The following is a 13,938-nucleotide window of genomic DNA, read 5'->3' as shown; positions in this document are numbered from 1 at the left end:
ATTTAGGTGTCTATCCCACCATACTGAGTTAAGTTGTCGGATTGCTGTTCTTGTTTGTCCTAATCTTTGTGTAATTTCTTCCTCTGTTGTTGCCTTTTTCGTGATTATAAACCCCAGGTATTTGAATTTATCCTTTCCTTTGATTGTTACGTTGTCATCAATCTGTAGATCTTCTATGTCTTCTTCACTTGTAGATAGGTACTCTGTTTTCGCGAGGTTAATATCTAGGCCAGCCTTGGTATATTCTTCTTGTAGTTTTTTCATCATGTAGCTGAGGTCGTCTTGGTCTTGTGCAATCACTACTTGATCGTCTGCAAAACTTAATGTATATAGGTATTCGTTCCGTACCGGTACTCCCATGCCTTCGCATTTTCTTTTCCATGTAGTCAAGGCTTTCTCTAAGTATATTTTGAATAGGGTTGGAGATGTGGAACAACCCTGCAGGAGCCCTTTTGTTGTGGTGAAGTCTCCTATGATTCTTGTTTCCATTTTAATGGACACTTTATTTTCTTTATACAGAGCTTTTGTAGCTTCTATGAGTTCCGTCTGTATTTCTAATTTGTACATTGCCTCCCATAGTTCTGACCTTGGTACAGAGTCATACGCCTTTCTCAGGTCCACAAATGCCAAGTGTATATCTCTATTTTTTGCTTTTTTCTTTTCCAACAGTTGTTCCAGTGTGTATATGTGGTCTATGCATGATCTTCCTGCCGTGAAGCCTGCCTGATCCTCTCCGATTTTGCCTTTTATCGCTTGCTCTATCTTTTCTCGTAGTATCTTCCCATATAATCTTCCTATTGATGATATTACGCTTATTCCTCTGTAGTTTTCGCATCGTTTTCTATCTCCTTTCTTAAATATAGATGTCATATATAGCAATATATAGTTTAAATAATAATAATAATAACAATATAAAAAATAGACGGGTAAAAATGATATGTATAAATATCTCGCACTAAATCAAGCGCGCAAATTGACAATAATCAAATGAAAATCGAGTTCACTTCAGAGTATGTACGACGGGTAAAATAATTGCATCGTTAACAATAATTAGCATAATAAGAAATTGGCTTAATTTAATAATGTGTATTTTTTTTCAGATGACCACGTCGGAGCTAATAATGGTTAATTCATGGAACGACCACTACAACACAGATAATTGCAATATTAAGATAACCAACAAGAAACTAAAAAAAGAGCTGTATGAGGTAGCCAGTAGGGAACTGAGAGAAAGTGAGTCTACCCGTAAAGAGTGTCTGGAACATCTGAGAAACTGGATTAAACAGAATCCTGATATAGAAAACTGTCTTACAGGTAAAACTATTTTTAGCATAATAAACACATTTTTTATAGTTCTTTTTTTTATTTAAATTTACGTGTCTTGACATCTAATGGTCTTTAACACGGGAACTATAAACAATATTTACACTATTTTTTTATTTTGTATAAGTTTGGTATAAAATAATTCTATATATTCATTTTATATTAAATTCCTAAGTTACTGTCTTTTAAAATCTTAATTAGATTATTAATTAACGTAGGTAAATCAAAAGTATTACTAAGGGGCCGATAATATTATGCTGACAACGCATGAAACCGAAAGAACCGCATTTAGGTAAGAGATGCTGCGTGGAAAGACATATGTTGACACAGTGTTCACAAATAGAGGTAATGAGGTAACTATGCGCGAGTCAAGTGAGACCTATTTTGATTCTTCTCATATTCTTGATTGAATTTGGTATAGTTTGGATTAGATTTTATTCTAATCTTGCCATTTTTCCAATACCGATTGGTTTAAGATATATTTTAAGTCTTGATGTAACTGTATACTTACGACTGATAGATTATTAGCTTCTTTCTTTTCTTGATTAGCTTTTCTGACTGGGACTCCTGTAGTCACTAACGTATGGTCCTAAAGTTTTGGGAAAAATTTCAACTGGTCTGATTGAGAAGCAAAATGCATTTAACAAAGAAGGCCATGGAATTGAAATGTCATCAGTTATTGACATTTAATAAACAAAGCAGAATATTTTGGTTTGTGCTCTGCAAAATGTCTTATAAAATTGATATTCGTCGAGGTGTTTATAATATGGTTGGGAATGTGAAGAAGGGATACCATGTGTTAACTTGCGTAAAAATGGCCGACCGCGGATTTTGAACCATATAAGAGAGGCAAGACTGATTGAAGCAGCTAAGAACAAAATTGGGGTCTCACAGCGAAAACTGGCCAGAAGATTTCATGTTGGAAAGACTACAGTATACAGGACCCTATCGAGTAACAATATTATCTACCGGAAAAGAAGGAAAGCTCCAAAATACATAGAGGATCAATTAGAGAGAATTCCGAGATGTTGCCGCGCGTTAACAAGTTGATCGTGATGGACGATGAAAAATATTTTACTTTGTCCAACTCTGAGATGAAGGGTAACGATGGGTTTTACACGAACGATTACGAAAATGTACCTGATGAAATAAAATTCAAAAGTAAGAAAAAATTTGAGGACAAAATTTTGGTATGGTGTGCAATTTCTGAGGCTGGCTTTATCTCACAGCCCTACATTGGTGTTGTTTGAGGTGAAGCCTTAAACGCAAATATTTATATTCAAAGATGTCTCTCTAAATTGCTTCAGTTTGTGAACACACATCATGCAAATGATCAAATAGTCTTTTGGCCAGATCTTGCTTCATATCATTACGTGAAGATCACAAGGGACTGGTACGAAACTAACAACGTTACCTTTGTACCAAAAGCAGACAATCCCCCCAACCTACCTCAGGCTCGTCCAATTGAAGAGTTCTGGGCAATATTAAGTCGGAAAGTCTATAAAAACGGATAAGAAGCACAAAATCAGGAACAGTTAAGACGCCGCATATATACAAAAATTAGAGAAACTGACGCCGAGGTCGTCCAAAGGATGACAGGGGAATTATTAGGCAAATCGAAAATAATGGTCCCTTGTCTGTCATTTGAATTTTGATTTATAATAATGATAGTTAAGTTAAATTGTTGAATACGTTAGCTGATGACAGTGATAAATAAATAAATAAATAAATAAATAATAGTGATAGTGTATCTTAAACTATTGGGTGTTTCTCAGTTTATACTCCTTTCAGTGACTGAATTCAGGATCTGATTATTCAGGTGTTCTTATTTTCATTTTTATCTCTGACACATTTGTTTTCCGTAGAACTAGCCTCTATTAAGTTGTCTTACTTTTTGTAGAATGTTTTATTTTGATGTTTTATTCTCTTTCTTCCTTTTCAATTTGTTGCTGCAGATATTGTCTGTTTTTTCCTTAGTGTTCTTTTTCTCTTGTTATATTATGCACGTTTTTCATCTGACGGGTTTCAGTAATTCAATGTTTTTTTGTTTTTTTACAACTCTTCCGTACCAAGTAAACCGTTTATTGGTTTTTAATTCTCTGCCTTTTGTAATAGTTCTTTTTTTTTCATTTTCATTCATTTCCAAAACCTGAAATTTATTTCTTATTTCTAATTGGTATTGTCTTCCTCTAGATTTTCATCTGCTTATCTATTGTTTGTGCTGCAATGGTGCTTTTGCATCATTTTGTATCACTACACTGTTCTTCGATTTATTTATAACATAGTTCATCATGAGAAGAGGCTGGACTCTATCCAAATAACTTTTTCTGTTAGGGGACATTCCTACCTGGAATGTGACAAAGATTTTGGACGTGTCAATCAAAAATCAAAATCCGAACTTTTTAAGACTAGACAGAAGTGTATAAAACTGCTAAATCTGCGTTAATATATCGGTCACTTTTGTTTTGTTGCGGATCCAAGTAGTAGTACGAAATCCTATTTCTTTTCTTGTCTGATAGCCTGATGTTCAGCATTTGCCTTTCCATGGCTCTTTGGGTCTTTGCTATTTTTTCCATGTTTTCCTTTGTAAACGTCCAAGTTTGAGAACCGTAGGTAAGAACAGTAAGTATACATTGGTTAAAGATTCTTGTTTTTAAATATTGGAGGTATTTTCTATTTTTTAGTATATAGGAAAGTTTTTCGAAGGATACCCAAGCCAACCGTATCCTTCTCTTTATTTCTCCGGTCTGATTTTCTTTATTTAATTTAACTAGTGTTCCCAAATATACATATTCTTTTACTTGTTCTATAGTTGTTTGTGCAATTGTAATTATTAATTCTTCTGGTTGGTTGGTCATAATTTTCGTTTTATTATAATTCATTTGTAGATCTATTTTTGTTGATTCGCTAGTTAATTCATCCATCATATTTTGTAATTCTTCCTTTTTATCTGTTATTAATACAATGTGGTCTGTATATCTCAAGTGATTCAAGTATTGGCCATTTATGTTAATACGGCGTTTTGCCCATTGTAGTTTCCTCATAACGTCTTCCAAAGCTTGATTGAATAGTTTCGGTGATATAGTGTCACCCTGACTGACTCCTCGCCGTATCTTAATGGGCTCCGTTTGTTTAACTATTTTGATGGATGTTGTTGCTTGATCATATATATTGGAAATTAAGTCCGTATATCTATAGTCTATTCTCCCATTTTGTAAAGACTTCTTTACTGCCCAATGTTCCACCTTATCGAATGCTTTTTCAAAGTCTACAAATGATATATACATTGGGATTTGATATTCGTTGGCCTTTTCAATTAATATTTTTATCGTAAGCAGATGGTCGCTTGTACTGAATCCTTTTCTAAAACCGGATTGCTCTCTTGACTGGTAATTATCTAACTTACTTAACAGCATCGGCAGACTGCCATATATATATATATTATATATATATATATATATATATATATATATATATATATATATATATATATATATGGCACTATGCCGATACTGTTAGATTGCTAATCGGGAACATACTCGAACGAGTTTTTCTACATCCAGACACTAGGAAAGTTGAATGCCAACCTTGGCATTATTTTTAATTAAATATACCAATTACAACAGTAGTGTTTTACTTCAATGTTTGAGTTTTTTAATCATATATATGCTATACAGCCAACTCCCGGGAATTATCCCTTTCTTTAAGTTCATAATTATATGTTTTTGTATATATTTGTATTTAATTTAAACCGAAGAAGCATCGAAATCGTCGAATACCTACCACACCATTAATCAACCGTGAAATATAATGTACGCAATCGCAAGTCATATATTATTTCTTACATAAAGACTGAATATGAGTATGGGACAATATTTACCATTTCTCAACTCGAATATGTAATAATTTGGGTGATTCAATCGTATTTGCGTACCAAATAAATAATGTACCACTGTTACCTACATTATAGCGGAAAAGGAAAGTTTGATTTCTTAAGGTGTACATTATTTGTTTTATTTAGTTTACATTTTTATAGTGTTTAGAGATTAGTAGACTGAAAGTATTATAATATGTATATACAGTGAGGGGCAAAATTAGGGAATAAATTATTTTTTTTAAGAATAGGCCACTTTGCAGACTAACATCGAAACGTGTCGATTTTATTTTTAAATTATGATATTTTGGCCTATATATCATACTAGTAACGTTATCCACCTGGGCGTGATGACGTAATCGATGATTGTTTTTAATGAAAATAGGAGTTGCGCTAGCTCATTTCAAAGGTTATTCAATTCTCTATTCAATGATATAATCATTAACATAATTATTTATACAGTGTGGCCAAAATGATATTTAAACTTTGAATTTAATTTATTTACATAACAGGAAATACGTATGTAATTTATTTAATACAAACTACATTTTACTGATGTTCGAAAACAAAAAAAATGGGTATTATCATCCTTTCGATATTGGAACTCAAAATTGTCTGTGGATGACTTACTCACCTGGCAGGGTGTGGTACCTGGTAGAGCAGTTTTCCACGATCCGTTGTGTTTCAGTTCTCAGCTTCGGGGTTCGTCTTGTCGGCTAGACGAGACCACTGATATATATATATATATATATATATATATATATATATATATATATATATATATATATATATATATATTATATTAAAAAATAAAGCCGGTTTTTAGGAAGAGGAAAGATCCTTTATCAAGAGATGGCTATCAAACTGGGACTTCCCCAAACCAACCACCTCTCATATTATCAATACCTTCCTGAAAGTATACTTCAAAATGACAACTACAAGCTATACTGGGACAGTACTGTGCTCATAGACCAAACAGTGGCCTATAATAGACCATATCTCATACTAGTTAATAAATAAACGAGACATCTTACACTTATTGAGCTGGCAATATCTAACAACACTAGTCTGCATGTTGAATATAATGAAAGGATCGCCAACTATAGAGATCTGGAAATTAAAATACGAAGACAATGGATAATGGAAAGTACCCAGAAAATACCTATTATTTTCTCTAATACTTAAGTCATTCCGAAAAACCTCCTAGAAAACATAAGAAAGCTGAGTCTGAATGAACATCTCTACAAGAACATGCAGAAAGTTGTACTACTCCCGACGTCCAGGTGTCTACGAAAATTTTTGGTAGATACTTAAGCATACTATCACCTATGGCTCGATAACACAGTAAAAGTCCCACTAGAGCTCAGTCCTTTGGATACAGTAGGTATCAGAAATAAATAAATTTTACTCTAAGAAGGAGTAAGAGTCGTATAGCTAAATCTGGCAACGATATTAACGATATTTTGTAATTCAGAAGTAGCAATGCCTTGAAAATTCATTTCACCAGGATTTCGTGAAGTGTTATTTTTAGCATTTACATATGACCAGAAATTTCTAAGATTCTTAAATAGGAATGATTCATCAGCATAAGTGGCTCGACAATCCGTTGTGGATCTTGGCCTGCTCACAAAGAAGTTGCCACTCCTGTCGATTCCTGGCAACTTTTCTCTATCTTCTAACCCTTAGAACCTGTAGGTCTTCTTCCACATCATCAATCCATCTCATTCGTGGTCGCCCTCTGCTTCTTGTGCCCTCTGGTTTTGAAAATGTTAACCTCTTCGTGTATTCATGATCTGACATCCTAGCAATGCGTCCAGCCCATCTAAGTCTCTGCACTTTAACGAATTTCACAATATCTGGATCGGTGTATAACTGATATAGTTTATAGTCCATTTTCATTTACGGCCCCAAAAATCTTTCTAAGGATTTTTCTCTCAAAAATACTAAGACGTCTTTTATCATTTTGGGATAAAGTTTACGTTTCAGCCCCATATATCAAATTTTATTTTTTAAATGTTTTTGAAGACCGTGAACAGTTTTGTTTGCTATTGCTATGCGTCTTTTTATTTCGTCGCTTGACGTGTTTGTTGCGTTTACTAGCGATCCAAGATATGTAAATTCTTTGACTTGCTCAAAGGTATGGTTATTAATTTGAATTCTCTGTTGGATATTTCGAGGGTTTTTAGAAACCAACATATATTTATTTTTTTCCTCGTTTACCACAAGTCCTAATTCACTTGCTGCGTCCGCGAGCCTTGTAAAACACTGCACCATGTCTCTCATACTTCTGCCTACTATAACTTTATCGTCACGTACAAGGCAATATTAAAGAGGAGACAAGCCAACGCGTCCCCCTGTCTTAGACCATTATTAATGTCAAAGAACGTAGAGTTTTCTCCTTCAATTCTAACGCATGAGCTTTCGTTTTGCATTGTTAGTTGGGTCAACTTAACTAACTTAGGTGGGATCTAAAAGTCTATCATTGCATTATATAATGCAGATCTTTTCACACTGTCATAGGCTGCTTTGAAGTCAATGAAGAGATGGTGTGTATCTATGTTATATTCTAGTGACTTTTCTAGAATCTGCCTATGTGCTTGAATTTGATGTTTAGTTGACTTTCCAGCAGTACATCCGCATTGATATTGACCAACAATATCCTTTGTAAAATGTTTAAGTCTTTCAAATAATACATTTCCGAAGATTTTATACGCAGATGCTAACAGAGTAATGCCTCTATAGTTCTTACACTCCAGTTAATCACATTTTTTATGCAACGGACATATTATTCCCTTCATCCACTCTTCTGGCACCCATTCATTCTAGAATGAATATAAATAAGAAAAGAATTCTTTTATTGAAATTGCTTACAACTTTATCAACTTGATTAATGTCATCTAGAAAAGTCCAATCCGATTCATACAATTTCTTGTATAAATCTCAAAACTTAGCTTCTTTGAAGTTGTAAGTTACTTGTTCAGAACCAAATCTAAACTCCGTTTTACAAAATTATTAAAAAATTACTTAAGAATTAATATGGCACAAGAAAAGCTCACACATTTGCATATTATGATCTCTATCGAATCAGAATTTTATGAAAAAATTTGTACCGCCGAAATTATTGACTTGCTTTCTAGAAGCCAGAAAAGTTGCTGTATATTAGGAAAAGTACTTTTCGTAATTAGGAATAAGAAACGAAAAACGATAGCATAAATGATAATTACAGACCATAAATATTTTGGTAATATAACCTTCAACCGTGCAGTAATATTTCATCAGAAATAAAATACATCATAATTCTCAATACACCTTTTCATTGACATATATTTTATAGATGACTGACTAACTAAAATCAAAATATCACTAAAAAAACTTATAGGTCATAGGTTAATATCTCGTCAAAACGAACAACATTTTTCGTAAGGTATTCTTAGTTATATAATACCTGTTTATTTATGTTTTCTTGGTAAACAGTTTCAGTTATCAATAAATTCTTTGGTGTTTTAAATTAAGACTAAGCGTATATTAAAAACAACTGCATTATTAATACATTTATATCGACATTTGCCGATATGGAGAGATAAACGGCGGTGTATTTATAAGTGATTTTCTTATTTATCAGAATTATGCAGTCAGTATTTTTAAGAAACTTTGTAAAAACTTGCCTCATCTTAAATAGATTTTGCAGTATTGTTATACAGGCTGGTTATTAAGTAATTGTACAAAAAAAAACAGGAGACTCTACACTTCAGAATATTACGATTTAAGCCAACTTGCTTTAGTAAAATGTTGATATTAAGAGAGATACAGGGTGATAAAGTTGCAATTTAAAATTTTATTTTTCTCGTATGTTTCATGTTTGTGGACACTTATGTACAAAAATTTATAACTGAGGGAATTTGAGTATGAGGAATTATAATTTAATGCATATGTTGATGTAGCTGATAGAGGGAGCCACATATGCCACATATGTGGCATAAATTTGAACTTAACTTTTTTGCTCTTCAAGTTAGCGCTATTGTGTCAAAAAATAATAAAGATAAATTATATTAACAAAAAAAAAGATAGACTTGTTAATAACTTCAAAACTCAACAGTTTTCAAAATAATCACATTTTAAAAGTCAAAAGTAGATTTGAAATCAAACAATTTACGTTTTATATTAAATTAAAGTAACAATAAAATACATTTTATTTAAAAACCAAATTAAGAAATAGTTAAACTTAATAACATTAGACTTTTTCTCAAATTAATTGTTCGTTATGTCCACCATTTATGTCCAATAAAATAATTTTGTAAAAAATGTAAATAGTTCTCATCATTAAAATTATAAGGTAACTCGCATGTCCTTAAAAAATGATTACCAATGATTCCACACCATACGTTTATTTGACATTAATGTTGGAAATGCCTTTCTCTGTTAACATATGGAGTTTCAGTTTTTCAGAAATGATTATTTTTTAAACTAAACGCTTAAATTAAAAAATGAAGCTTCGTCCGTAAATAAATATTCTATCAATGACGTAGTCGTCAAGATTTTGCCTGTTTCGGATATCATTCTCAAATCTGCATCATATAAAAGTAAATCTGCTGGTAATAGATTTTCATCATCATTCTGGCTTTACAACCCTGCGTGGGTCCTCAAGAATTTCTCTCCAGTCGTCCCTATCCATCGCCTTCCTCCGCCAAGCACGTATTCCCATATTTCTCATGTCTTCATCGATGTTACCAAGGAAAATTGTTCTGGGTCTTCCTCTTCTTCTCTGACCAATGGGTCTATCAAGGAGCGTTTTTCTAGGTGGGTCAGTTTGTTCCATCCGCAGTACATGTCCTATGCACCTCAGACGTTTTATCTTAATATGTTTTACGATATCAGATTCCTGGTATATTCTATAAAGTTCGAAGTTGTATCGTCTTCTCCACACTCCATTGTCATTCACTGCTCCTTAGATTCGCCTTAGTACTTTTCTTTCGAAACATCCTAACATGTTTTTATTATTTTTTGTTAGAGTCCAGGTCTCTTAACCATATGTTAGGACTGGATATATTATTGTTTTGTAAAGTTTTATATATGTATTTCTTGATATAATTGTGGATTTAAGGAGGAGATTGAGCCTAAAATAGCATCTGTTAGCCGTGAAAATTCTTTGATTTATCTCTGCGGTAGTATTATTTTTAGGGTTAAGGAGCGCTCCCAGGTATACAAATTCGTTCACTGCTTCGATGACGTGGTTTTCTATAACGAGTGGTCGTAGGATTTGCGGTTGCGTGCTCGTTTTCATATACTTTGTTTTGTTGGTGTTTATTATTAAACCAATTTTTGTAGTTGATGTAGGTAGTAGGACGAAGAATACTATGGACACTGGTTAAAAAAGAAAAAATAAGATCAAAGAATGAAAAATGTGGATAGATCTGTTTAAAACCTGGAAAAATTCCTAGGAAAAACAAGAACTTACGAATGCCGGAAAATAATTAAAAGGACTGATGTATAATTCAAAAGAAAAAGTTTAATTTTTTCAAGCTCTTCTTTTTAAAAAGAGTTGTGCTGAAAGGGCTTAAAGTTGGTGCCAAACGCATGCGAATACAACCTTTAAACAATTATATCCCGTTTTTTTTTCTAAAAATTAAGTCTTCGTTCAAAAAGCCGTTTTAATGTATACTGGCAGTTTTTCTTTACGTTTTTTAGTTGTTATTTTGAAAAAAGTGGATTTTTTGAGATATTCCGAAAATAGTGTCTTCACTTTAAACTCGATTTTTTTTTTAAACTAAACCCTTTAAACCAGTTTAACTTCCAGAATATAATACTTGTATACAAATGAAGGCACTGATTGTGGTATAAAGGTCAACGGGTACCCGATAAATAACATTCGTTACGCTGACGACACCGCAATAATCACAGATAACGAACATGATATGCAGTTGATACTAAATAAAATAAACACCACAGGAAAAACATATGGCCTGAAGATAAATGCTGGAAAAACAAAATGCATGACAATAAGAAAGGGCGCATTTTTCAGAGTACAACTGCACGTAGATAATGCTCCAATCGAGCAAGTGAAAACATTCAAATACTTGGGAATGATGGTGAATGACCAATGGGATCCTCAACAAGAAATAAAATGCCGTACCGAACAAGCAAGACAAGCTTTTCTTAAATTTAAACCGCTACTTTGTAACCGCAATCTTTCCTTCAATCTCCGTTACAGAATGGTTAAGTGCTATGTATGGTCCATATTGTTATACGGCATGGAGACATGGACGTTGAAAATATCTTCAACTCTTCTTCTTATATATCGGTAATATATTTACGTGGAGATTTAAAATTCTTAAACCAAGTAGTTTGTGGAATAACTGGTTGTAAAGTGGTGTATCTTGTTTGGTTTGTAAAGCAGTAAAGATTCCATTGATCTTATCATGTCGATAGCTGTTTTTTTTTGAAAATCGTAATGACATCTGATACACATAAAGAATATGACAATAAAGTGCCTGATATTATATTGGTTTTAGCTGAGTAATCTACATATTCATTATCTTCGAGTCCAATATGTGCCTTAACCCAAATAAATTTTATATTAAAGCCAGAGTCTGCTAAGTGCTTTAATTGATCCTTTATTAAAAAATATAAGGATTACTAAATGTTTCGGGCAAAAAAGTGTTTTTTATGTTTTGTAGAACTGAAAGACAGTCTGACCAAATTAACGATTTTTTAATATAAGAGTTTTTAACATATTTCAAAGCTTCGAGTATGGCCAATGATTCCGCCGAGAAAATTGAAAACTCATTGAAAAGTTTGTACTTAAATTCAAAACCTCCTGAGGGTAGAAAATAGACACAGCCAGTCCCGTCTCTTGATTTAGATGCGTCCGTGTATATAACTGTGGCATCACTATAACAGTTCAAAACAGATCTCAGAATATTGTTGCTCATTTTGTTGTTGTCACTGTATGTTAGTATTATAACCTCAGTTTTATGGAAGAGAGTAAAGAAGTCTAAATTTTTGTCCACTTTGACTAAATTCTTTGAAAAAATAGAATTGTTCTGTAAAGCAGTGCACAAAGTTGGAGATGGCTTTTTAATCCAATATTTGTGAGTGAGATCTGATTCGTTAAGTTGACGTATACTGGAAAATAATTTGGGATTTGTTGAGTGGGCTTTGAGTACCCATTCTTCGCTTAATAAATTTCTTCTTATCGCAAGAGGAGGCTCATAAGCATCAACCACATGTAGTGGTTGTATAGGGGTAGATCTCATAGCACCTAAACAGACCCTCAAGGCAGATCTAAGAGTTCTAGACGCAGAACCATAGAGAGTAGCACCATAATCTATAATGGATCGTATATAAGCTCTGTAAAACAATAAGAATGTTTCAACATCGCAACCCCACCACACTTTAGTTGTCATTCTAAGAAAATTACTACCTTTGTTGCATCTATCCAGCATATATTGTATGTGTTGTTTCCAAGTCAATTTTTTATCCAGGATAAGGCCCAGGTATTTGAAATGGTTTTTAAATGTAAAAGATTGATTATTAAGAAGTACATTTTGATTTAGAGAAAGGTTGTAGAAACTGCTGATTTGGCAATTGATAAATTTAAGTAGCCAATTTTGTAGCCAAACTGGTTTACTGGTAGTAAATTCTCTTTTTGTATCCTCCAATCTAATATAAATTTTATAATCCTTTCTAGGGTTTTGAATACGCAAGAGAGTAAGGATATTGGTCTATATGAACTCACAATATTTGGATCCTTTCAGGGTTTAAGGAATCGATAACTATGTTATATATAATAATAACTTCGAACATCCATAACTTTGATAGATAGAATAGAAAACAAATGTCTTTGTTTTATAAGCTTCATTTTATATCCAAAGAGTTTTTTGGATATCTTTTTTTTTTTCTTTTTTCGTCGACTGACTGTGAGTATCTGAGTTACACGATAACGAATGTAGAAGAAAAATAACAATAAATCAGGTATCGGAATTAACTTCGTGAAAAAATAGGAAACTTCATAATAATAGAATAGGAGATAGAGTTTCATGTTAGCCCCTAATAAATTTTATACTTTTCTTTCAAAGTAATTTTTTAGTGTCACAAACTTTTCTTCACTATTTTCCAGTTTATATAAGACAATTTTATGTATTAAATACTCGAACTATTACGTTAAAAATGTTCGATAAATTTTGTAAGTTAAAAACATTTTCATTTTTATTAATAAATATATTTTTTATTTAAGATGATGCTTTTTTACTTCGATTTCTTCGAGTTAAGAAGTTCAGCATTCCTATGGCAGAACAGACTCTCTTGAAGTACCTCAATTTTCGAAAAAGATTCAGCTACTTTATGGACAATTTGGATTGTTGTCATCCTAACGTATCAGAAATAATAGGCGATGGGTAAGTACAAAATAAGAAAATATATAGTCTTTATTCGATACATATATTATTATTTTTCGTCTTTTATGTATATAATAATTTTTTTAATAAACTACAGCAAACGCTAATTATTAGGAGGGAAATTTCGTAGCGGATGTTTTAAAATGACATATTTTAGCAGCAGTTAACTTAATTGTGGCAATGAAATAATGGCGAATGCAAGTTTGTCTTTAATTCAGATAATACTTACACTTTGCAGTAACTAATACTTCGCTGATACGCCACTGAATAAATGGCAAAATTCCCATCGTTTCGCTGGTGAAAAAAATGCGGTGAATCTAGTCGATCTACATGATCGTCTGCCCTCTC

General features: G+C 32.6%; 1 protein-coding gene across 1 annotated transcript in view; it reads left to right on the top strand.

Moving 5' to 3' along the window:
• The window catches only part of Cralbp (Cellular retinaldehyde binding protein), an 84,371-nt gene that overhangs the window by 47,298 nt on the left and 23,135 nt on the right, over positions 1-13,938 (top strand). Inside the window, exons 2-3 of the mRNA XM_072529294.1 lie at positions 1,101-1,314; positions 13,431-13,590. Of these exons, the coding sequence (XP_072385395.1) occupies positions 1,101-1,314; positions 13,431-13,590 (374 nt within the window). The remainder of the gene's footprint in view (positions 1-1,100; positions 1,315-13,430; positions 13,591-13,938) is intronic.

Source organism: Diabrotica undecimpunctata, chromosome 4 (genome assembly GCF_040954645.1).
Source record: "Diabrotica undecimpunctata isolate CICGRU chromosome 4, icDiaUnde3, whole genome shotgun sequence".
In the NCBI taxonomy this organism is placed as follows: Eukaryota; Metazoa; Arthropoda; class Insecta; order Coleoptera; family Chrysomelidae; genus Diabrotica; species Diabrotica undecimpunctata.
The sequence above is the reverse complement of the archived record's forward strand: the minus strand, read 5'-3'. Positions and strand labels throughout refer to the sequence as shown.